This window comes from Panicum virgatum, chromosome 7N (genome assembly GCF_016808335.1).
Source record: "Panicum virgatum strain AP13 chromosome 7N, P.virgatum_v5, whole genome shotgun sequence".
NCBI lineage: Eukaryota > Viridiplantae > Streptophyta > Magnoliopsida > Poales > Poaceae > Panicum > Panicum virgatum.
The window spans coordinates 29,601,743-29,625,698 of NC_053151.1; the positions used below are offsets into that span (position 1 = coordinate 29,601,743).

Sequence of the window (23,956 nt, forward strand, 5' to 3'; positions counted from 1 at the left end):
CTGCCTGCGCTCACTTTCGTGTGAGACTATTGGTGTTTGTTTCGATCGGAAGGTCAGTGGCGAAAGGGCTGTCAAATTAAACCGTTAAACCAAATGTGCCTGATGTGTTCAAATGATGGCTATTTAGTTTAATTTTGAGTTTTAATTTGGCGGTTCTGTCACACCACAAGGAAGGGCTGATCACGTTCAAAAAAAGGAAGGACGCCATGATCTGTAGCAAGCTGTCAGCACGGTCTCGGGTTTATGCGGCTCGCTTGGACTCTTCTTCCTCGTTGGGAAGAAAGCTCAGACAGAACAAAACCACCTCCTGGATGCATGCGTTCATGGCGGGCATGGGTTGCGGACAGGATGGAGACGAGGCCAGGGGGGCCCCCGGCTCGAGTTTGACCGTCTAGAAAAGTCGCAATCGCAAGGAGACGAGTCGGAAGTCGGCGGCTGCAGATGATACTGACACTTGATAGAATAGGCTCACCTCCCGAGGAAGCAAAAACACAGGTTTAGATCTCATTTAGCTTTTTAAGTAGCTGTCATATAAACATATTTGGATGCCAATTTGAATTTTCGGATGCCAATTTAATATAAACTAATTGCATAAGTTGTAGTTAGAGCTCTAGATGAATCTATTAAATATAATTAATGCACATTTAACAGATGATACTGTAGCAATTAGTGGTCAAATTATGAATATTCAGATGCCAATTTAATATAAAATTAATTGCATAAGTTGCAATTAGAGTTCTAGACGAATCTACTAAGTATAATTAATACGAGATTAGCGAATGGGGGTACTGTAGCAATTAGTGGTCAAATTATGTACTAACTAGACCTAATAGATTCGTCTCGTGATTAAGTCACGACTTATGAAATTAGTTTTATAATAATAAATCTATATTTAGTACTCCTAATTGATGTTTAAACATGTGATGTGACAGGATTTATGGCTTAAACTTATAAAACCAAACTGAGCCTTAATAGATTCACGTCGTGATTAAGTCACGACTTATGAAATTAGTTTTGTAATATATTTATATTTACTCCTAATTGGTGTTTAAACATGCCATGTGACCGATTTATGACTTAAGCCGAAAAAAATCAAACGAGAACCTATCAAGTTTTGTTTCATTTTGAAATAGAAGAAAAGGATATGTTCTCGTGATCTCCAGCGTAGTATATTGTTTTTCCTTTACCTGTGACGTCAGAATGGTTGCGTAAGCTGTCCTTTGCCCTTTCCGTCGCTGCCTCCTCCAGTCCTCCTCCTCCTCTCTTCCTTTTTTTTTTCTTTTTGTATGAGATGCGTGTGCCGTGTACACGTGGCATGGCGAGTGCCAGTGACCGGTGCTCATAGGGTCTCTGACGCGGATAACACGAGCTTTCGATGGCGGCAATCATCAATCATGCTTTGCTAATCATGGACTGCGTGGGTAATGGGTCCTACGGAGTATTACGGTGATCCCTTGTTTGGAATTTTGGATATTCTTTGTTTTCTCTTTAGAGGTTTACTTTGGCTACTAATTTCTCTATGGATATATCTCGATCTTTGCAAAGTCAATATAGTATCCATAGATATTTGAAATATGAATTATTCAAATAATTTTTATAAACCGAGCACTATGCATATATTTGATCCAAAGATAGGAAATTATTTTATTTAAATCTCAATTGTTGACCAAGATTCAATCACAACGGATGGGCCTTTTTCTCCAAGGACGGCCCAATGTGAAGATGGCAGGCCCACAGTCCATAGGCTACCCTTTCTTCCCCAAGGAGCTGTGCCGACGAAACATCGGTTCATCTCCGAGCTCCAACGCCGCCGCGCCCGGAGGCCGGAGCTGGGATCTCTGGGAGGTGTGGGGACGGGGGGTCTAGCCGCCGGAAGTAGGTAGGGCGGTCTCCGTACCTAGCCCTATTGTTGGGTCCGCTTCTTCGCCGCCAAGTTCTTGGTACGCGGCCCTACCCTCACTTCTCCCAGATTCATGAAGATCCCTCCCTTCAGGTTCCCTTTGTTGTAAAGATTTATTCATTCGACGCTGTTGCATGCTCACTGCACCCCGAATTGACCAAATCCTTCTTTCTTTTTTCAGGCCGTCGTATTGCTGACTTGCCGTCACACAGTCCACGACTAGCGTTTCTAATGGTGTTTCTACTGCTCAGTGCTAATTTCTTGATATCGTCTGATACAGGCTGTCCGGAATCAATTTGCTTTTTTATCTGGTTTGGTCTGCATCCTGAACTCGTCGAATAATATGGCTTGCAGGAGGAAGAACACATAGATGCACCGTCGTATATCCACATTGAGAGCAACGATTTCTCCTACAGAAAGTGAGCAGTTTTGTGCTAGTTCTTTCCCAGTATTTCCATGGTGGTTTGAAGTTTGATGATGTTGGTAGGCACGTGCAGGTCGGCTCTCTTTTTTAATTGGGATGCAAATCTTATACTTTTGGTGTTACCTTTTGGAGGCACAAGAGGCAGAAAGAGGAGGACATAGTTGTGTGCGAGTGCCAGTATGATATCTTGGATCCGGAGAGTCCATGTGGAGATCGGTGCTTGAATTTCTTGACTAACACAGAGTGCACGCCTGGCTACTGCCGCTGTGGTGTGTACTGCAAAAACCAGGTAGGATTTTGTTATCTTGGTAATAATGCTGTCATTGCAATGTCATCTGGTACTTGATGCAATGTTCTAAATTTTTATCAGTATTTTTCATGGTTGGGTCTGCTTGACTACTGCAAATAGAAAGTAGATGTTGTCAACATAAGGAGCAACATCCGCCAAACTGGGATAGCAAGCTAGAGAGCAAGCTACGTAATGGATGGTGCAGTCAGCTTGCATGTAGCTGCATGGGTGTGCTACCGATAGGGATGAAAACGAAAACGGAAATTTTCGGTTACCGGAAATCGTTTTCGAGATTTTGGTGTAAACGAAAACAAAAACGGCTACCGAAAAGCGAAAATACGGAAACGGAAACGATATTTTTATCCGAAACTGAAAGCGAATATGATTTCACCCTCTACCGACCGTTTTCGAGAATTACCGTATGTATCTGGTAATTTACCGCTGGCATTACCGTATTTGAGGCCCAACACCAACACATGCTGTCCATGGACCCTGGCCCAATTAGCTCGCAGGCTTCCGACTGGTCTAGCTTAAGCTAACCCTAGCCTCAAAAGGAATCGAGTTCTCCGCTCCACTCCCCAGTGCCCCAGCCCCAGCCCCTGTGACCGGCACCGCTCCCTCTTCTCGACTACGCCCTCCGGCGACCCGCAGTCCCTACCCTCCAGCCTTCGGTGCTATCCCTCAACGGCGACTGCCGGCGACGTAGCACAGGGCGGTGGCACCAGCAGGAGATGCATCGTCTCGAGGACGATCGATGTCACCGTCTTTGAATTTGGTTAATGATCATGTATAGCTATGTCATGTATATTGTGTGCAACTTTGTGTCATACTATCGTGCATGCTACTATGTGTTAGTTATCACGGATTGGTTCGATATTTGGACTAATATCTTAATAGAATCTTTACTACTTGCATGTGAGATGTGTCAAGTCATATAGTTAATGTTATGCTCTATCATTTGATGTGTTTATCATTTTTTAAATATCATTTTGATGGGTTTCGATCGTTATCGATGGCTTCTCGACCATATATTTTCGTTTCCGAAATTACCGGAATACCGGCGTCGTTTTCATTTCCAAAAATACCGTATCGCTTTCGTTTCTAATGAAAAAATATGAAAGTGAAAATGGTGGGGCCTTTCACCGATCGTTTCTGACCGTTTTCATCCCTAGCTACCGAGGGGTGAGGTCGTGAGTAGGTCACCACTGATGGGGTTGTTGATTTGTGCCTTGCTAGTGCCCTTTGCCAGCTAGGGTTGGCATTTCGGAATCCATGGCAGCGAGGGTGGCCTCTGCTCAATGCGAAGGAACGAAAAGAGAGCATGCGGAGGGTGCTAAATTGAAAAGCTGGGACGTAGGGATTCCTTCCTGTCATGGTCATGCAAAGGTTTTTGCAACATGATGGAACAATAGAAGTTTGTTAGTGATCGTGTCAATGTTCTATATGAATTCTTTTTCTTTTCTAAAAGCAATCAGATTCTAGGATACCTTCTATGCACTGGCAGATCTATATGCGGGACCCTATCCTCTCGACCGCAATGCAGCAAGCCAGACAGCAAGCAGCCAGCCTAGCACCTTCACCAAATCATCACTTAAAGAGTTTGCATTGCAGTTAGCTTATTTGCAATCACCAAACAGCAAGCTAGCAAGGCAATTCACTAATTGGCATTGCAATCTTGTAGCTTGAAGATTGATAGCCATGGTAACAAATTTGTAACTGCTGTCATTGTATAGAACTGTTGAAACATGAAGAAAAACAAGTCATTGCATCTTTCTTGATAAATTTTTTTTCTTTTGTGGGTGGATAATTTTTTTTCCCAACTTGGACCACCCTAGCTTCAAAACCTGCATTTGCCACTGCTTGTATGTTGCTTATTCCTGTACAGTTTAATGATAGTAATGCTGACAATTAATCTTTGTGTTGGTAGCGGTTCCAAAAATGTCAATATGCTAGGACAAGGCTGGTAAAGACTGAAGGGCGTGGATGGGGTCTTGTGGCAGATGAGAATATTATGGTGACTGAATTATATTGATATTTGTTTTGCTTATATCTTCCAATATACTCAAGTAAATAGGCTTATGTAAGTTGGATCAAAATTGATTTAGGCTGGTCAATTTGTTATTGAATATTGTGGCGAAGTAATATCATGGAAGGAAGCCAAACGGAGATCTCAAGCTTATGAAACCCAAGGTCTGCGGATACTCTTCTTCCCGTATCTGAATTGCGGAACCTTTTAGATAGCTATAACATGTGTCTACTGTAAATGTTAGGTTTAAAGGACGCCTATATCATTTACCTCAATGCTGATGAATCTATTGACGCAACAAGAAAAGGGAGTCTTGCCAGATTTATCAATCATTCATGGTAAGTTTTCTTGTGTGCGCGATTTGATCATTCAAATTTTCTATCATTCATTTTAAGTGATTAATTCTAATAATTTGTTATTGAAGCATACAGCCAACCGAATTGTGAGACAAGGAAATGGAACGTCCTTGGGGAAGTAAGAGTTGGAATATTTGCAAAGCAAGACATTCCTTATGGAACAGAATTATCCTATGACTACAACTTTGAGTGGTTTGGTGGTGTGATGGTACGGTGCCTTTGTGGAGCTGCCAACTGTTCTGGGTTTCTAGGGGCTAAGTCACGTGGTTTCCAGGTGGGTGAAGTGAGCAGATTATGCTGTTTATGTGTCTTCAAACCGAAGATAAGCATATATCTATTTCATGATTGACACTAGGATTCAGCAGGAGGAACCGCTGCTGCATTTTTTTTCTTCTGACTGTCCAATTGAAATATCAGGCACATATGTATCTGTTACTCTGTTATGCCAATTATCTCCATTTTTTTACTGAACAGAAGATAAGCACATATCCATTCATGATTGACACTAGGATTCAGCAGGAGGAACCACTGCTGTATTTTTTTTTCTGACCGTATAATTGAAATATCAGGCACATATGTAGTTATGCCAATTATCTCCATTTTTTAAATGATTGTGGATTAGAAATGTTGATTGCCCTTTGGTTTATTGTATTTTCTCGTGTGCTGGCATAATATTGAATCGTTGTGCAATTGTGCTATCTAATATTGCTTGGAAGATTGGCATTCTGCATCATTGTCTGGTCATTGTTGCATTTCCTTGTAAGCTGATATTTGAAATATCCAATATGTGCCTAACAAATGCTTTGCTGATTGGTATGTTGCAGGAGGCCACGTACCTCTGGGAAGATGATGATGACAGGTTGGTTGCACTTTTTTATGACTTGATGTTAGCCTCTGTACAATTTAATAGCTGATATTGCTGTTCTTTTCAAAATTTGTTGATATGGACTGATGAGACACTTTACTCAAACCCACCGAGTCAATTTCTAAACTTAGGTTTGATATGGACTGATGAGACACTTTACTTAAATAGGAATACTAAGGGAAGAAAACATTAAATTGTCTATGAATAACTTAACTTTTTAACTGTTCATGTCTTGATCATTGGGGAAACAAATCCTGGTTATTCAACCACGTTTTGTTAAACAATGCTACTTCATGCCTTGATACTCTTGGTTTATCATGACAGGGGAAAAATATAACTATGTAGGGGGAAAATATTTGTAAACAATGCCACTTCGTGTCTTAGTTTATCATCTGCTTGCTCTGGTGACTGGATCTACTTATCCTGACTAGTGAACTCCATCTTTTGTTATGCGAAGTGCCGACGGATGCAATGATTTCAAGTGCTAAAAAGCAGCAACTTCTTTTCATCTTAATTGGCAGGTTTTCTGTTGAGAATGTCCCTCTTTATGATTCTGCTGATGATGAACCTACAAGCATCAATAAGGAGATCCTCCTAGGAAATGGTGGGTCGATCGCTCAATATGGCAACAGTGATACAGTGCAGAACACTGAGAACCCTGGGATTGCAAACACAAATGAATTTGCACCAATGATTGTTGAACAATTTACTGCAAGCTCAAATGAATTAGCAACAATGACTGTCGAGCCCTTGGCTGCAAGTTCAAATGAATTCACACCAATGACTGTTGAACCATTGAATGCTATTCCAATGGGAGCCCGTTTTGCTGAGAATGGGTTGACTGAACATAATGCACAAGATTCTCATGTCGCTCCTCAAAATTCAGTGCCAGAAGCTGCAAATCACGAGAACCAAACTGAATCACAAAACAAAGCATTGGTCCCTGTAAAGCCCATACCCAAGCGACGTGGTAGGAAACCTAAACGTGTTGTGCGCAAACTGGATATTCCAGATATTTGCGACCGGTTAGTATCATCTGTGGCGTGTGAAGAAATATTGTACTGTGAGGTAAAGATCTATTGTTAACTTCCTTGTTTTCAAAAATGTGTAGCAGGAAAAATATGAGATTTAATATTTGGTTAAACAAATATTTCAGGAAGTGAAGAATCAGGCTGCTTCTCAAATAGATGCCCTGTATGACGAGATAAGGCCAGCGATTGAAGAGCATGAGAGAGATAGCCAAGACAGCGTCTCCACAAGCCTTGCGGAGAAGTGGATCGAGGCCAGCTGCTGCAAGTACAAAGCTGATTTCGATCTGTATGCTGCAATCATCAAGAACCTTGCCTCCGCGCCGCTAAGATCTAAGGATGATGTGGCCCCGAGAGAACAGAATGGATTGAAATACTTGGAAAATGGCTCGTGATTTAGTTAGAAATGTGCATTCTTTACTATTGCACCCTGATGTTGTTGAGGTTTTAGGTTTTTCTTTCTTCTTCAATTGATCTTAATTACCTTATCAACAAAATGACCTTAATTAGGTAGAGAAACTTCGTGTGATCACAAATTAACAATGTTGAATTATACATCTTCAGTCTCATGTTCTGTCAATGTTGTGGCGTATATTTACGATTTAAACAAATGCTGCATGATCGTACGTCAATTCCTTCAGCCCAAGATTTTGACAGGAGCTTTTCTCTAGGGGCAATTGAGAGGGCGCTTTTACAAGTGCCATTTGTACATTGCAGCATAGATTTTACAGTCACCACTGCTCAATGCCTAGTTGGAACTTGAAACAGATGAATGTGTCTAGGGCATGTCCGACTTTACTCTCCCATACCGAGAATGCCTTAGTTCACTCTCATATGTTGGAATTTGGAACATCTACAATGTGATTATGAACCATCGAAACTTTATATAGTCCTTTTAGATATGCCTGTTAAAAAAAACTCTTAAATATGGACATAGTTGTAAAGTTCTGAGTTATTTACCCACCAATGCTAAAAAATCGTTTCTTTTCTTTGCCGAGCGCCCGAGCCCCCTCCGCGGCTCCGCCTGCTCCCGTCGCCCTTCCTCCCGAGTCCCGAGAGCTCCCTCCCCCGCCGCCTGCCTCGCGCCGAACTCCTTGTTCCTCGCTGCGCCTCGCCGCCGGCTGCCTCACCGCCGGCGACGGGGCCCAACAAAGCCGAGGCATCTTTCGACAGGAGCTTTCCCCTCTAAACTGTTGCCATCCTCTTCCCATTCTGTTTTACCGGACTTGCGTGGATCCATCCAGACTGGATTAATTTGTTCTAAGGTTTTTTGGTAAGTAACCCTACCTTGATTGGATGAACTTCGCGGAGAGCTCTCTTCGTGCTGGTTTTCTGTGAGCTTGAGCAGGCAGACTCAAATCTTTCATTCTCCCCGCTCAGTTAGCTGCGTGGTACACTCCCTAGCAATGCTAGACCTACATCCATTGTTGACGGATTGGATTAAGTTCCTGCTCTTCTCTTGTGCGCGCAAGATCAGTTTCGGTCGGTTTGGACTTGTGCCAACCTTAGGTGCGGGTGCAGACAATTTCGTTATTCAATAGCTCGCCATCGCTTTTCTCGACGAAGGTAGGGGTCCGTTCCTCACACCATGCCTATTCCTTTCCCAGTGCGATAGAGTTCCCTTCCATGTGCGATAGAGCTATAAAAGTTTTAGAACTGAACTGGAGTAAGGTGCCACGTTAATTTTGCTGCTCTTAAAGATAACTTGGTGTTGCACATTATGTTTCTTTTTTTTCAATTCATGTGTTGACACTTGCCTGCCTTGCTTGCTGAAGTAGCACATCATATCAATACCCGGGCTCTGATTCCTTTATTTTCCACTTGCATAAGGAGTATCTTTGCTAAATTTCTGTTTCTGCTTGCATCAAATTACTTTTCTTCTTTGATCATTCTGTATGTTAACAAATTTGATGATGACTATTTCTGTTGGTTCAGGTGCAAATCATGGGGAAGTTTATGCCTGACAATCCACTGGTATCTCCTAGTGAAGTAAATAGACATCACTATAGTCTTGCAGCCATTGCTGTTGGCTTGGGACTAGGAGTTGCTGGGTTATGCAAGGCATTGTATAGTGGTTCGTCCATACCATGGGTCTCTCCGAGGAATTTATTTTTGGGATCAGGGAGAGTATACTATGTTGGAGGTTTACGGAATCTTGGCAACAATTGCTTTCTTAATGTCATCCTGCAGGTAATCATATTATGCTCATATTGACTCTGCTATGTGTACTGCTGATATCCTGCTGGATTAATGCTAAATAAGATATCCTTTACTTGGCAGGCACTTGCCAGCTGTGATAGTTTTGTTTCCTTTCTAGATAATCTGCTTGCAACTGACGGCTTGCTACCTGAAGAAAAGGCTGAAAGAATGCCTCTTCTTCTTGCTCTATGTTCTCTCTTGCAAGGTAATATTGTTTATATGGTCTGTTGAACTTTTACCAATTTCAAGATCCAACTCTAGATTCCAGTGCTGGTGAATGCATTCTCTTTCATATGGAGCACATGACCCCCTTGCTTTTATATAAAGAAAGATGAATTATACTTCTTTTATTTTTCGTTTTATTCATCTGAAATTAGCCCCGTGCTACAAAATGTAAAAGTATGGCACTGTGTTATTCATGGCATTCACCATTTGGTTATAAACTCCTTTTGGCTACTTGCTCATGAATTTATGTTATTGTACTTGACCTTTTGTAGAGAAACACCGCACACCCTAATCAGGGGGGGTGACCTTCATTATATAGCCTAATAGGCTAGGGTTACAATGTACAAGGCCAATGGGCCGCATGCCCAATATGGGCTGTCACAATTACATTCTAACACCCTCCCTCAGTCTAAGCGGGAGTGTCACGAACACAAAGACTGGACCTAAAGTCAGTGAACAACTGTACAGGTAACCCTTTGGTCATAATGTCCGCGAACTGATGAGACGATGGGACATGAAGCACCCGGACCTGTCCCAAAGCAACCTTCTCACGGACGAAGTGAATATCTATCTCAATGTGCTTCGCGCGACGATGATGAACTGGGTTGGCGGTCATATAGACAGCACTGACGTTGTCGCAGTAGACAATCGTCGCCGAAGAAATGGGTGCATGGAGCTCCTGGAGCAACTGACGAAGCCAACAAGTCTCAGCCACAGCGTGCGCAACAGCACGATACTCAGCCTCCGCACTCGAACGAGAGACCGTAGTCTGTCGTTTGGAGGACCAAGAGACTAAGTTGTCGCCGAGGAAGACACAGTACCCAGAAGTAGAGCGCCGAGAGTCTGGACAACCCGCCCAATCGGCATCAGAGTAGGCAGTCAAGCTGGTGATGCTGCCTGTGCCGATGTGAAGTCCGGTGGAGAGAGTGCCCTTGACATACCGCAGGACGCGCTTGAGCATCGCAAGATGAGGCTCTCGCGGGTCATGCATGAAGAGGCACACCTGTTGAACTGCATAGGCGAGGTCCGGACGAGTCAACGTGAGGTACTGTAGAGCTCCGGCGAGGCTGCGGTACTGAGTGGCATCTGCCACCGGGTTGCCGTCCGTAGCTGACAGCTTGGCATGAGTGTCTACAGGAGTCGCTGTAGAGTGACACTCAGCCATGCCAGCGCGCTGGAGCAGATCCGCAGCATACTGATGCTGGGAGAGGAAGAGGCCGTCAGAGGAACGCGTGACAGAGATCCCGAGGAAGTGGTGAAGATCCCCGAGATCTGTCATGGCGAACTCGGAATGAAGAAGCTCGATGATGCGACGAAGGAGCCTGGTCGACGATGCTGTCAGAATGATGTCGTCGACGTAGAGCAGCAAGTAGGCGACGTCGGCGCCCTCTTTGTAAACAAAGAGGGACGTGTCGGAGGTCGACGCAGTGAAGCCAGACCGCTGGACGAAGCCGGAGAAGCGCTGGTGCCATGCCCGGGGCGCCTGCTTGAGCCCATACAAGGACTTTTGCAGGAGACAGACGTGGTCAGGAGCGGCTGGGTCAACGAAGCCGGGCGGCTGCTGACAGTAGACCGTCTCGTTCAGATGGCCGTGAAGAAAGGCGTTCTTCACGTCCAGCTGATGGATCGGCCAGGAGCGAGAAGCAGCGATGCTGAGGACGACCCGGATGGTGGCCGGTTTAACAACCGGGCTGAACGTCTCGTCGTAGTCGATGCCGTACCGCTGCGAAAAACCACGAACGACCCACCTGGCCTTATGGCGAGCCAGGGAGCCGTCAGCACGATACTTGTGCTTGAAGACCCACTTGCCGGTGATGACGTTGGCACGAGGCGGGCGAGGAACGAGACGCCAGGTGCCATTGTCAACGAGCGCCTTGTATTCTTCAGTCATCGCCGCGCGCCAATTCGCATCGGCGAGCGCGGCGCGGGTGTTGCCTGGCAACGGCGACGCCAGGCTAGAGGCTGCCGCAGTGAAGCCGTACCGCTGCATGGGCGGCGGCAAGGAGCCCGTCCGGGAACGAGTCTCCCGTGCAGGGGGCTCTGGAGACCGGGGCGCTGTCGCCTGCGGTGCTGGAGCCGAGAGCACCACTGCCGGCGGCTCCAGGGCCTGTGGAACCTCCGACTGCGGCTGTGGAGCCGGGGCTGGACGCGGACGACGGCTGTAGTGGAGACCGAACCGCTGTCGGGGCCCGGCGTCAGGAGCTGGGGCGCCGGTGCCGGCACCGGGTGGTGCAGGAGCCGACAGCACAGGCGCAGCCTGCCGGGGCACCTGGGGCAGCTGGTAGGCAGCACCATGCCACAGGATGGCCGGGTCCAGCCCGACAGGGTCGCCGGCATCGTCCGAGGTAGATGAAGCCGGCACGACCGAGGCCCGCGTGTGCCGAGCGTCTGAGGTAGACGGGGCAGGCGCGGGGAGAATGTCCTGTAACAAAAAGTCAAACGAATCCGGTCGGGGCTTGGAAGCCGCAAACGGAAAGTGAGTCTCATCAAAAACAACGTGGCGAGAGATGATGATCTTGCGAGTGGAAAGATCAAGACACCGGTAGCCCTTCTGGGAAGGAGGGTAACCGAGGAAGACACACGCTGCTGAGCGAGGAGACAGTTTGTGGGGAGTCGTGGCACTGATGTTCGGATAGCACAGGCAACCAAAAACTCGAAGGAGTGAGTAATCTGGCATCTTGCGATAAAGAAGATGATAGGGAATACCGTTATGTATGGACGATGAAGGCCGCCGGTTGATAAGAAACACAGCGGTGGAAAGCGCTTCGACCCAGTAAGAGGGAGGCATGGCGGCATGAATCAGAAGCGTCCGAACAGCATTGTTCAGTGTGCGAAGCATCCGCTCAGCTTTGCCATTCTGGGCGGATGTGTAGGGGCACGAGGTGCGAAGAAGGATGCCGCGGCCAGCCAGGAAGGTAGCAGTGGCATTGTTAAGGAACTCCGTGCCATTATCTGCCTGAAAACAGCGCACAATATAGCTGAATTGTGTGTGAGCGTAAGCAATAAACTGAACAATATGCTCATGAACTTCAGATTTATGGCGCAGAGGAAACGTCCAACAATAATGTGTAAAATCATCAACTAACACAAGATAATATTTATAGCCAGAAATACTCAAAACTGGAGAGGTCCAGACATCACAATGGACGAGTTCAAATGGTGCTGAAGTACTAGATGCTGAACTAGCAAAGGGCAGCTTAGCGTGTTTGCCTAGCTGGCAGGCATGACAAATGCGGCGAGCTGCTTTATTACACTGAATAGCTGAAAGTTTATTTAGAGTCTGGATGACGACTGGTGCTGGATGACCAAGGCGGGAATGCCACAGCTCCGGGGAGACAACGGCGACATGGCAGCGAGGAGGCATGCGATGTGGAATGGTGTAGAGATCCCCATTGCTATTGCACCGAAGGAGGACCGTCTTGGTCTGGAGATCCTTAACAGAAAAACCAGAGGCGTCAAACTCAATGGAACAGTTATTGTCGCGAGTAAGCTGTCGAACAGATAACAGGTTACGAGTAAGCTGAGGAGCGACAAGAACATTATCAAGATGAAAGGGACGATCAGCTATTTGTAAAAGAGATGTGCCACGACCGAAAATAGGAATGGATTGTCCATTACCGACCGTAATGGAGGACGGTGGTGACGGGAGACGGGAAAGAAGTATACCGTCGTTGGAGGACATGTGGGATGTCGCTCCGCTGTCCATTACCCAAGGAGAAGACTCCTGAACCGCCAGCTGGTTGAGGGCAGCGATCAGGCCGGCCGGGTTCCAGCCTGGAGGACCACCCGCGGCGGAGAACTGCGTTGGCGCAAAGGCAGTGTGTGCCTGCTGTGGAGGCGGTGCGGGTGGCGTCCACTGCTGCTGCTGAGGAGGCCACTGGCCGCCCGGGGGAGCCCACTGACCGGTCCAAGGGTTGTAACAGACCCAAGGACCAGCCGGCGGGGGAGCCTGTCGTCCGCCGCCTTGCTGCTGGTTGCGCCGACCGCCGCCGTTGCCGCTGCTGCTGCCACCATTGCCACTGCGACCGCCCTTGCCCTTGCCCCCCTTGCCCTTGCCACCGCCCCCACTGTTGGAGGTAGTGGGGTTGGACCGGCAGGATGGCGTCGTGCAGGAGGAGGCGGTGGAGGCGACGAGGGCTGAGGCCGAAGCCTCCTTGTGCTCGGTGCCGAGGCGGAGTTCCTTGACACGGAGCATGTTGGTTGCAGACTTGAAGTCGGGGAGCGGCGAGGTGTTCGAGATGATGTCGGCAGTGGTGGCGAAACGGGAGTTGAGGCCGCGCAGAAGGTTGAGCACGAGCTGCGCGGGGGAGATGTTGTGGCCGACCTCCCGGAGCGCATCAGCGGTGCGCTTCATCTGCTGGGCGTAGGCGTCGACGGAGAGGTCGCCCTGGGACAGGTTGTGGAACTCCTGCTCGAGGACGACGGCGCGGGACTCCTTGTTTGCCTGGAACAGCGCCTCGATGGAGACGTACAGTGCGCGGGCATCCTGATCGGGCTCCATGGCGAGGTCGAGGACAGGGTCTTCAACGGAGCCGTACATCCAGCCGCGAACGCAGGCGTCGGGCTGAGACCACGAGGGGTCAGTCGGGCGCGCGGCCGCCGTGCCGTCGATGTGGCCGAGCAGTCCGTACTTGCCGCAGAGGGCGGTGAAGAAGGCCTTCCACTTGGAGTAGTTGGGACGCTCAAGGCTGAGGTCGATCGGGACGTGCTGCTTCACGTTGACGGAGGCGTAGGCGGCGAAGAAGGGTGGAGCAACGCCGTCCCCAAGGGCGCCGGTGGTTCCGGAGCCCAGGACGCCGGACGTGGCCGAGGAAGTCGTGGAGGACGTCATGGCGTAGTCAATCGGACGGGGGGAGGCGGCTTCCTGGCGGGGGCGGCGCGGCTTCCTGGTGGAGAGGCGGCGTGGCTCCCTGGCGGCGGCGGCGCGCGACCAAGATGGCGGCGCGGTGCGTGACCTAAAGCGGTGCGAGTACCGGGCGGCGGCGCGAGCAAGTCGCGCGGCAGCGCGGTAGGGCGCGGCGCGGACGTAGCAGGCGGCCGGGAAGGGCGACGCTGCTACGGGACGGCGGCCGGACGGGAGTCAGGCGGCCAGGCGGTGCGGTGGCGTGCGACGAGGAGGGAGGGCGCACGGGCAGAGGAGAAGCGAGCGGAAGGAAGGGATCGGTAATTAGGGCTGATACCATGTAGAGAAACACCGCACACCCTAATCAGGGGGGGTGACCTTCATTATATAGCCTAATAGGCTAGGGTTACAATGTACAAGGCCAATGGGCCGCATGCCCAATATGGGCTGTCACAATTACATTCTAACACCTTTGCATGTTGCAGACTTGAGCATAGTTCGAGATGAAAGAATTGTGTTGAATCCACATGGAGTAATGCATGCTTTGAGTTTCTATGTTAGTCACTTCAATTTGACCAGACAGCAGGCATGATATTACTTCCATCTTTTTTAGATATTGTATTTTTGTATTAGACGTGCAGTCATCATGATAACTATTTTTCCTCATAGGATGCTTCGGAAGCTTTTCTTCATCTTTTGATCTCACTGCGAGATGAATTTTCCCATAGTTATGTACCACATAGGAGTTCTCTGGCAGACATCACTCTGTCTCACTCTAAAGTATACAAGCAAAGGGAAGGTAGCCAGCCTGAATGCAAGCGCTGGAAACAAAATCTATTTGGCCCATTTGATGGGACAATCGGCAGCATATTATCTTGCAGAAACTGTTCATCTGTGGTAGACTCCTGTGCTTCTTATTAAAGTGTGGCTTATAAACCCGTCACCTAGTGTTGTTTTTTTCTTAGCTGAATACGTTTTATTCCCTTTGCCATTAGATATATAGACATTGTCATGATCTCTAATGCTGTAATGCACACCCTTTTTCTAGCTATCTGCAGTAAATGTTATTGAAAAAATATCATTATGGAAGCAGTTTTGATAACAAAACTACTGATGTTATTGTACCCGCAAAAAAAATCTTAATAATTATGTACATTTAGCTGTTAACTCAAAATAAATACTCATTTTTTGGTAACTTTTAATGTTCTGCTCTTGTTTATCACACAGCTATCGTTGGACTTCCAGAATTTCCAATGCCTGCCTCTCTCACCAGTGCTTAACACAAATGGAGATATTGTATGTCTGGTGAACCTTCCTAAAAATTTCTTTACATGTGTCAAGAGTTTTTTTATTCATTCACTGTGCATTTCGTGCTCATTAATATTACTTGTGTTATGAATAGCACTTGTATTCATCATGAGGGCTCTAGGCCCAAATATATACATGTACAGGTGATAGGAAATATGCACAAAACCCCTTATACAATGGGGAAAATACAAGAGATACATATACATCTAACACCCCCCCCCCCCTCAAACTCAAAGTGGATCAACGACACTGAGTTTGGAGAGATAGAACCTGTGCTGAACTCTAGTCTGTGCCTTCGTAAAGAAATCTGCCAACTGAAACTCTGAAGGCACATACTGAAGAGTAATAACATCATCCTGTACCTTTGCTCGTGTATATGAAGCATCAACACCAATGTGTTTAGTAAGCTCATGCTTCACCGGATCACGAGCAATGCTGATGGCACCTGTACTGTCAGACAAAAGAGGAGTCGGCCCAGAAACAGAAACACCAAAATCCTCAAGCAGCCACCACAGCCAAGTAACCTCTGCTGTCACAAGAGCCAAAGCTCGCAACTCAGCCTCTGCACTCGAACGAGAAACTGCTACTTGCTTCTTAGTCTTCCAAGCAATGAGAGAACCACCAAGAAAAACACAGTAAGCAGAAAGAGATCGACGATCAGAGGAATCAGTAGCCCAAGTAGCATCAGAATATGCCTAAAGCTGTAAAGAGTTGGAGCGCGGAAAGAACAAGCGACGAGATATGGTCCCACGAAGATAACGTAGAACACGAAGGAGATGACTATAGTGAAGCTGAGTGGGAGCAGACACAAACTGACTAAGGATATGTACAGCATATGAGATATCAAGATGAGTAACACCAAGATAGACAAGACTCCCAACAATATGACGATAACGAGTGGGATCTGCAAGAAGTTCCCCATCAGTGGCACGAAGATGAACATTAAGTTCCATGGAAGTCTCTACAGTACGATGATCAGTGAGAGAAGCACGATCAAGAAGATCCTGAATGTACTTTTCTTGAGATAGATAAAAACCCTGAGGTGTGGAAGAAATCTCGATCCCAAAAAAGTAACGAAGAGGACCTAAATCAGACATAAGAAACTGCTCACTGAGACGTGCCTTCACAAAGGCAATAAACTGAGGGTCATCTCCTGTGATGATCATGTCATCAACATAAAGAAGGAGAAGAGTCCGACCACGAGAGGAAGTGTGAACAAATAGCGCATGATCATGAATACTGGCAGAAAAGCCAGCAGCAGTGACCACAGAGGCAAAGCGCTGAAACCAAGCACGAGGAGCTTGCTTGAGGCCATAAAGCGAGCGGCGAAGACGACAAACCATACCCTCAGGGACCGAATACCCAGGTGGTGGCTGCATATACACTTCCTCACGGAGTTCACTGTTAAGAAAGGAATTCTTCACATCAAGCTGAGATATAGACCACTCACGAACAGAAACCACAGCAAGGTGAGTGCGAACTGTGCCACAGGTGCAAAAGTCTCATCATAGTCCCGACCATGCTCTTGCAGGAAACCATGCGCTACAAGACGAGCTTTGTAGCGCTCAATAGAACCATCAGAGCGGGTCTTAACCTTATAAACCCATTTACAAGTGATAGGACGGACATGTGCGGGAATAGGAACAAGATCCCATGTGCCAGTGCGTTCAAGAGCAGCTATCTCCTCTGCCATAGCATGCTGCCATTCCTGATGATGAATGGCATTACGATAAGAAGTAGGCTCAGAAAGAACAGCACTAGCAAATCCAAGCCTATCTGAAGGCCGAACCGACTGCCGATCACGAAGAGCATACCGTGTAGAACCCACAGCAGAAGTTGTCTCATCAGGAAGAGATGATACATCAAAAGAAGATGAATCATCAAGAGGAGAAGGTGCAATAGAGGTAGATGGATCATCAGAAGGAGATGACGCATCAGAAGATGGTTTCGCAACCCGCCGAGTACGTGTGTAAACACGTGTGACAGGCGGTTTACTGTCATAAGCAGTGCCCACAAGAACCGGTGGAATATCCTCCGAAAAAGAAGGGACCACAGATGAAGGAGCCATAGAAGAAGGCTCCACATGTGAAGGAACTACAGAAGACTCAACAGAAACCTCAGAGGAAGGCACTAGGTGTGGAGGGGCAATAGGAGTATCAGGAAACAGTAGGAAAGAGAGTGGCTTAATGACAGATGCATGAGAAGCATCAGGAGAAGGACGAGGATAAAAAGGACGAGACTCATCAAAAGTAACATCGCGTGAAACCCTTATTCGACGGTCAACAGGATCCCAACAACGATACCCCTTATGCTCAACATTATATCCCAAGAAAACACACTCAACAGATTGAGCGGTCAGCTTAGTGCGCTCACGAGGTGCAAGAAGCACATAGCACACACATCCAAAAGGGCGAAGACAAGAATAGTCAGGAAGCTTGCCACAAAGACGCTCATACGGAATCCCACCATGAAGAGAGGATGAGGGCTGAATATTAATCAAAAAAGTTGTCGTGGAAATAGCTTCAGCCCAAAAATGGGGTGGAATAGAAGAAGCAATCATAAGAGCACGAGCAGTCTCAAGCAAATGACGATGCTTACGCTCAGCGACACCATTCTGAGCATGAGCACCAGGATAAGAGAATTGAGCAAGAGTGCCTTGCTCAGAAAGGAACTGACGAAGTGCTCCAGATAAATACTTCCCAGCAGAATCAGCACGAAAGACCCTAATAGGAGTATCAAACTGAGTACGGATCATGGTTGCAAAATTTTTATAGATAGACAAAGCCGTAAATCCATGTGTGGCGAGAAAAATCATCTATAAAAATGATATAATATCTATGGCCTCCTTTCGAAACGAAGGGAGCCGGACCCCATACATCAGAATGAACAAGATCAAAAGGATGTTTCGACACCGATTCACTAGAATAGTAAGGAAGCTGGAGCTGTTTTCCTAGACGACAACCCTGACACTGTTCTAGAGATACATCACCAGAGACTGACCCTAAAAGACCACGACGAACGAGCGTAGACAGACGCGAGCCACAGAGATGTCCCAAGCGATGATGCCACTGAGCAAAAGATGATGTGGATGACGTAGATGCAGCAGACCCAACAAGACTGGCAGAGGCAGCGGAAGGAAGACGAAGCCAGTCAAGCTCCCAAAGACGCTGAGAATCACGCCGACGAGGGCCAGTACCAACCAGGAGACCCGTGCGGTCCTGAATACAACAAGAGTCAGAATCAAGGATCACACGACAACCATGATCAGTGAGCTGGCCAGCAGAGACAAGCTGCATGGTTAGTTTGGGAACATAATAAACAGCAGGGACATGAAAAGAGTTCCCTGCCCTGCAACAGAGAGAGACGATCCATCCGCAGTTTGAACAGTGATAGAAATAGATGATGTACTAATGGAAGAAAGACTGGTGCGATCAGGAGTCATATGAAAAGAAGCACCAGAATCTAGAATCCAAGGAAAATTACCTGAAGAAGACTGAGAAGCAGTAGCAGCATCTGACTGTGCAGAGGACTGAGTAACAGAACCAGCAGCTCCCGATGGCGCAGAGGCAGCAAGACGACGAAGCAACATGAGCATCTCCTGTGTCTCAGAACCAGCAGAACTCCGTTGAGTGCCTCCAGTATCAGAACCAGCAGAACTCCGTTGAGTGCCTCCAGTATCAGAACCACCAGCACTACCTGTACCCTGTGAAGCACGACCACTACCACCTCGGCGAGACTGATCTTTCTTCTTCTTGAAGCAAAATGCCTCCACATGAGTTTTCTTACCACAATAGCCACAGTGAAGACGACCACCCCCTCCTCCCTCAGAAGAAGACGCCGCTGAAAGAGGCGCCTTGGGTGGAGGGGTGACAGCTGTAGACGAAGAAGACCGAACAGCCAAAACTGAAGAAGACGAAGATTGCAATAGACCAGCACTGCGAAGACGAAGCTCCTCATTACGAACAGCAGCAAGAGCCTCCATCAGAGAAACACAAGGCACGCGAGAGACCAACTGAGCTCGAAGCTGCTCAAACTCATCACGAAGACGACTCAAAAAGTCATAAGTGCGCCTAGTCTCCAGAGCAACCTTCTGAGCCTTACACTAGTCACAAGTGCTGGGTGATAGTGGAGGACCAATAGAATCAAGCTGACGCCACACTGCAGACATCTGAGCATAGAAATCATCAACTGTAGAATCACCTTGGCGCAAGAGCTGCTCCTGACATAGAGCAGCAATATAGGTAGACTGACCAGTAGGCTCATAACGCTCACGAAGAAAAGCCCACATCTGATGTGCATGCTCAAAACCAACAATATCTGCAGAAATCTGCTCCTCCATACTAGCAGCAAGAACAGCACCAGCACGAGCATCCTCATCCAACCATGTCCTGTATGCAGCAAACTGAGACGCATAGGAATCCATACTAGTATCATAATCATCAAGCATCTTTGTGTTCACATCATCAGTAGCCTTATCAGGAATAGTAGGCTTGACAGGAACAACAGGAGGAGATGGGCAGGGTATATCACCAGTAATAAACTCCCAAAGACGAAGACCACGCATGTGCCAGCGCAGACGAGGAACCCAGTCGCGATAGTTGGTGCCATTGAAAAGCACCGGACATCGCATAATCTGCACACCACGAGACGACGGAACGGAAGAGGACGACATCCCAAACAGCAACGGGCGACGGCGAGAGCGCAAAGGAAAGGCGGCGGTCGACGGCGAGAGCGCAAATGAAAGCGGCGGCAACAGTGTTTTTTTTTCTCGAGTACCCTACTGACGAGTCCATGGCAAAGTAAAACGAGTCGATAGCAGCCACCAGATCACAACAGCAGTCCTCTTTTTTTTTTTTTGCCTTACGTACTGCTGGACTGTGGAGACCGAGATGTGTGTTGCAAAGAAGAGCAGCACACAAGTAGAGGCCTAAAGCAGAGACAAGCAGTCGCAGGTTTTTTTTTCACAACTTCCCTAGCCTTATCTTTGTTGTACACCTATCGCACGAACAGAGGAAGGCCAGCGGACAGACCTTGGGCGGACGAGCCCCGGAGCCGGCGCGTCCAGCGACGAGGATGCGGACAAGCGAGGCACGTCCGGGGGCGAGGTAGATCCTTGGTCCCGGCGGAGGGGCGGTGCAGCAAGGGCGGGGCGCGGCCGGGCGGCGCGGGAAGCCGAGCGCGAGGCCGGGCGTCGAGCGGCGGGGCGTCGGGCAGCTGCGGCCAAATCCCGGCTACTGGCGGATCCCGGCGGAAATCGGCGACGACGCAGTGGGATGGGGTAGAAGAACCCCAGACGGCGATGAATTGACGATCCGCTCAAAGATGAAGAGCGGAAATCAATCGATGTCGTGGGAGATGCACGCAAGTGCCACGTGCAGAGGATGAACGGGGAGGGAGAAACGAACCCTAACCCTAAATTTTGGCTCTGTATACCATGTTATGAATAGCACTTGTATTCATCATGAGGGCTCTAGGCCCAAATATATACATGTACAGGTGATAGGAAATATGCACAAAACCCCTTATACAATGGGGGAAAATACAAGAGATACATATACATCTAACAACTTGTTCCTTCTAAATCTTATGCCATGATGCTAGACCAGTGGGTGTAGTTTGGTGGATTGCCTAAAGTACTTCACTGTGGTGGAACATCTTGACAATTATCGTTGTGATCGGTGTTGGCATATTACTGCTGCCAAGTATCTATCTCTCAAATCAGAAGCTGATGAGGTAGTTATGTTTTACTGATTTCTTCTATCTTATAATTATCAGTGCACTGGAAATTCTATGGAACTCATGTTTTTTGTTATGAAGTTTCACCTTACTATGTTGGGCATGACAACTTATTGATAACTGTTACAGGAAAAAGTTAGCAAACTTAACACCTGTGTCGACTATGGCACTTGCAGTTGCAGGGGTATATTTTCCCCAGAGGAAATACCATGTTCATCACCTTCACGAGCAACAAAGCAGTTGATTATCGTTCAGTGTCCGAAGGTATCCACAATTGAAGTACTCACTGAGACTTACATAACAAGGATTGTAATGTTGAGTCTTATTAATGAAGCTCTCTGATTTGCCCTTAAAAAAAACATTACACGACACCTCCAGTGTTGATGTCCTCTTCCAGATTTTGTGCATTCATTTGCTGCGTGCTTCAGTTAGTCTTGATGGTGAGCCCATCAAACATCAGGTAGGAGCCATGCTATGTCAAACACGGTAACTCTGTCATGCAATATAGATTGTTTTACTGAATGAATACTTTGATTGCAGGGACATATTTCTTTTCCTTTACTTCTCAATCTATCCCCATTTGCGGGAGGTGCATCGAGCATTGGGCAGGGGCCTGGACCTTTGGCAATGAAAGTTCAAAGAGATGGCCAGCAAGCTCTCCATCTATACCGACAACTGAATATGCAGATGAGCTTGAATGTAATACCTACTGGAGGGAACTCAATTCACATGGTTGGTTTTGGTTACTCTACTTTTAACATTTTGGTAATTAATCACATGTAAGTTGGCGGTAACAATCTGACAACTTGTCATTTTCAGGCAAATGCTGATGTGGCTAGTAGTTCATCATCATCACTGCAGCCGTCACCATCATCATCAAGGAGCAAGTTATATGGTCTTTCAGCCGTTGTGGAGCACTACGGGAAATGCGGAGGAGGGCACTATGCAGTTTACAGGAGAATTGCATCAAATCCTGACCCTGAGGATCCAGGGCAACCTCTTGCATGTCTTGGCAAGCGGTGGTTTTACATTTCAGATGGTCACGTATCAGAAGTTTCAGAGGATGATGTTTTGGGTGCGGAGGCCACCCTCCTTTTCTATGAAAGGTTGTAGCAGCTTATTGAGTTGCAAAAACACTGTGGTACGAAATTAAGAGCTATTTGTTGTCAAGAGTTGGTGGGGGTTTTTTTTGGCTCAAACGAGAGAAATAAAATTAGGCCTTCACTGTTTTGTACTATTGTACACAGCAATCCGCAGATTGCATGAATTTTGGTCCAGTGGTGATAAACTTTGAATCAACTGAGTCATCCTTTGTTTCATCTGTAGCAGTCTTTCTGTAGTGGTTCCTTTCACAAATCACAAGCATCAGAAAGCATGAAAGTACTGTAAAGAGCCTTTAAGGGAAAAGGAAAAACAGCAGCAGCATTTCTGTAGCGGTTTTCTTTCACCAGCAGCATGAAAGAGCCTTTAATGGGCGGAAAATATAGTAGCAGCATAAGAAGCCAAATGCAGTTTCAGTGGTAAAAAAACAAAGGTTGATGTTTATCAGGATGGCCAGCTGTATAATCAAGCCAAATGATAAGCAGCTATACTTTTGTCATGGCTCTCCCTTTAATCTCTCCTTTTGTTAGCAGGCGTTTCCAGAGCTGGAAAACTGAAACCCGGCTGCAAGGGAAGTGTTTTAGCAGCTCTTTACACTATGCTTCCAAATTTATCAGTGCTGCATCCAGCATCCAGCAGAGCATTTTTAGCTGTTTCCCCAGTTACCTGGAAAATGTTTGGTGAGCCAGCTTGCAATTAATATAGCAGGGATTTATCAGAAGTGATATGGCAGGAAACTAATAAGTACAAGAATATCGTGCCGATTAGCACGATATTTCGCCATGACCCCAAGAACGATATATTGCCGATATTTGTCAATTGTGTATTTGGGCCGGGGTTTTGGCCATTTTGGCCCAGTCCCAGTAGATCCCGGCCTGATTGTCATACATGTATGGATTGATTCAAGTTGAGGAAGCACAGTCCTCATCCTCATCTTCCAAGGATCAAAGATAAAGATATCGAGATGGAACATATCTGGAATAAGGATTGTCATACATGCAGGGAGATCATTCTTTGAATAAGGAGTTTGGTGAATCAGATGTTTGATGTTTATGGAGCTATTTAGTGCATGCTACCTTGTTTTGTAATTAGGATCATGGCTCGAGTTAGAATTATTCACCACTCGAGTGTTTTTATTACTTTCTTTTAGAGTGGAGTAAAACTGGGCAAACCAGTACAGTGGCATGGACATATGGTACGTGAAGAAAAATGAGTACAAGGTATGTTTAGGTTTAGGAACCATGATAAAAAAATAAACAGAAGAATGTAAAAGAGGTTCACCACCTACCTTAAGTAACTAGCAGCCTATCTGAAATGCTGTGCAATGAGGAGAGGGAGAGATAAGGTTAGGATTTGTTCTGTACAAGTGAAGATTTACATTGTAAATGAAGATGGATGGCCTTGTTTATTGAAAAGTAAGGGCATTTCTTTGCTTTCAGATCTGCCATGCTGCAATTGCAAAGACTTCCATCAAGAAGATATTACTGAAATTGGTCTGTTTTGCTGAATCATGTTGAACAAGTGAGTGATCCTATAAAACTCCAAATAGAGGTTACACATCAAAGTTGTAATTTTTACCTAATTGTGTCTTTCTTTATTTTTGGATATTTTTAATGTTCAGACAATCCATAAAAATAAGCCATGTAAACCCTTTTA

At 46.7% G+C, this 23,956-nt stretch overlaps 3 protein-coding genes across 6 annotated transcripts; 2 read left to right on the plus strand and 1 right to left on the minus strand.

Moving 5' to 3' along the window:
- The first annotated feature begins 1,727 nt into the window (after positions 1 to 1,727).
- Positions 1,728 to 7,468, plus strand: LOC120683121 (histone-lysine N-methyltransferase ASHH1-like). Of its 2 annotated transcripts, none has more exons than XM_039965146.1 (11): positions 1,728 to 1,940; positions 2,082 to 2,134; positions 2,255 to 2,319; positions 2,457 to 2,613; positions 4,541 to 4,627; positions 4,719 to 4,803; positions 4,884 to 4,977; positions 5,071 to 5,269; positions 5,820 to 5,854; positions 6,382 to 6,928; positions 7,017 to 7,468. In XM_039965146.1, the coding sequence occupies exons 2-11, from the start codon at positions 2,132 to 2,134 to the stop codon at positions 7,281 to 7,283; spliced, it is 1,539 nt and encodes a 512-aa protein (XP_039821080.1). In that variant the 5' UTR covers positions 1,728 to 1,940; positions 2,082 to 2,131; the 3' UTR covers positions 7,284 to 7,468. The 2 variants fall into 2 exon arrangements, with proteins under 2 accessions (XP_039821080.1, XP_039821079.1); XM_039965145.1 differs by having other exon boundaries at positions 1,730 to 1,993.
- Positions 7,469 to 7,859: 391 nt separating this feature from the next.
- LOC120683120 (ubiquitin carboxyl-terminal hydrolase 27-like) lies at positions 7,860 to 22,518 on the plus strand. Of its 3 annotated transcripts, XM_039965142.1 has the most exons (12): positions 7,860 to 8,161; positions 8,269 to 8,454; positions 8,824 to 9,078; positions 9,169 to 9,292; positions 14,641 to 14,741; positions 14,825 to 15,052; positions 15,383 to 15,451; positions 21,065 to 21,196; positions 21,329 to 21,463; positions 21,597 to 21,659; positions 21,740 to 21,931; positions 22,019 to 22,518. In XM_039965142.1, exons 3-12 carry the CDS (start codon positions 8,833 to 8,835, stop codon positions 22,310 to 22,312), a joined length of 1,584 nt encoding a protein of 527 aa, XP_039821076.1. In that variant the 5' UTR covers positions 7,860 to 8,161; positions 8,269 to 8,454; positions 8,824 to 8,832; the 3' UTR covers positions 22,313 to 22,518. The 3 variants fall into 3 exon arrangements, with proteins under 3 accessions (XP_039821076.1, XP_039821077.1, XP_039821078.1); XM_039965143.1 differs by lacking the exon at positions 8,269 to 8,454; XM_039965144.1 differs by lacking the exon at positions 8,269 to 8,454 and having other exon boundaries at positions 7,861 to 8,161; positions 9,206 to 9,292.
- On the minus strand, positions 18,278 to 19,480 carry LOC120683122 (corneodesmosin-like). The gene is made up of 2 exons (XM_039965147.1): positions 18,947 to 19,480; positions 18,278 to 18,681 (listed from the first exon to the last, which is right to left on the minus strand). The coding sequence occupies exons 1-2, from the start codon at positions 19,443 to 19,445 to the stop codon at positions 18,638 to 18,640; spliced, it is 543 nt and encodes a 180-aa protein (XP_039821081.1). The 5' UTR covers positions 19,446 to 19,480; the 3' UTR covers positions 18,278 to 18,637.
- Positions 22,519 to 23,956: the final 1,438 nt, after the last annotated feature.

What these genes read in the sequence shown, in the direction of transcription:
- LOC120683122 (XM_039965147.1), bottom strand. Translation starts at nt 19,445, where the DNA reads ATGGAGGCTCTTGCTGCTGTTCGTAATGAGGAGCTTCGTCTTCGCAGT. An exon ending in TGCTTCTCAGTCTTCTTCAG is followed by an intron (nt 18,682 to 18,946) that starts GTAATTTTCCTT and finishes TGTTGTATTCAG; the next exon opens with GACCGCACGGGTCTCCTGGT.
- LOC120683120 (XM_039965142.1), top strand. Translation starts at nt 8,833, where the DNA reads ATGGGGAAGTTTATGCCTGACAATCCACTGGTATCTCCTAGTGAAGTA. An exon ending in TCAATTTGACCAGACAGCAG is followed by an intron (nt 14,742 to 14,824) that starts GCATGATATTAC and finishes TTTTCCTCATAG; the next exon opens with GATGCTTCGGAAGCTTTTCT. An exon ending in GCAGAAACTGTTCATCTGTG is followed by an intron (nt 15,053 to 15,382) that starts GTAGACTCCTGT and finishes TTTATCACACAG; the next exon opens with CTATCGTTGGACTTCCAGAA.
- LOC120683121 (XM_039965146.1), top strand. An exon ending in TGGCAGATGAGAATATTATG is followed by an intron (nt 4,628 to 4,718) that starts GTGACTGAATTA and finishes AAATTGATTTAG; the next exon opens with GCTGGTCAATTTGTTATTGA. An exon ending in TCAAGCTTATGAAACCCAAG is followed by an intron (nt 4,804 to 4,883) that starts GTCTGCGGATAC and finishes TGTAAATGTTAG; the next exon opens with GTTTAAAGGACGCCTATATC.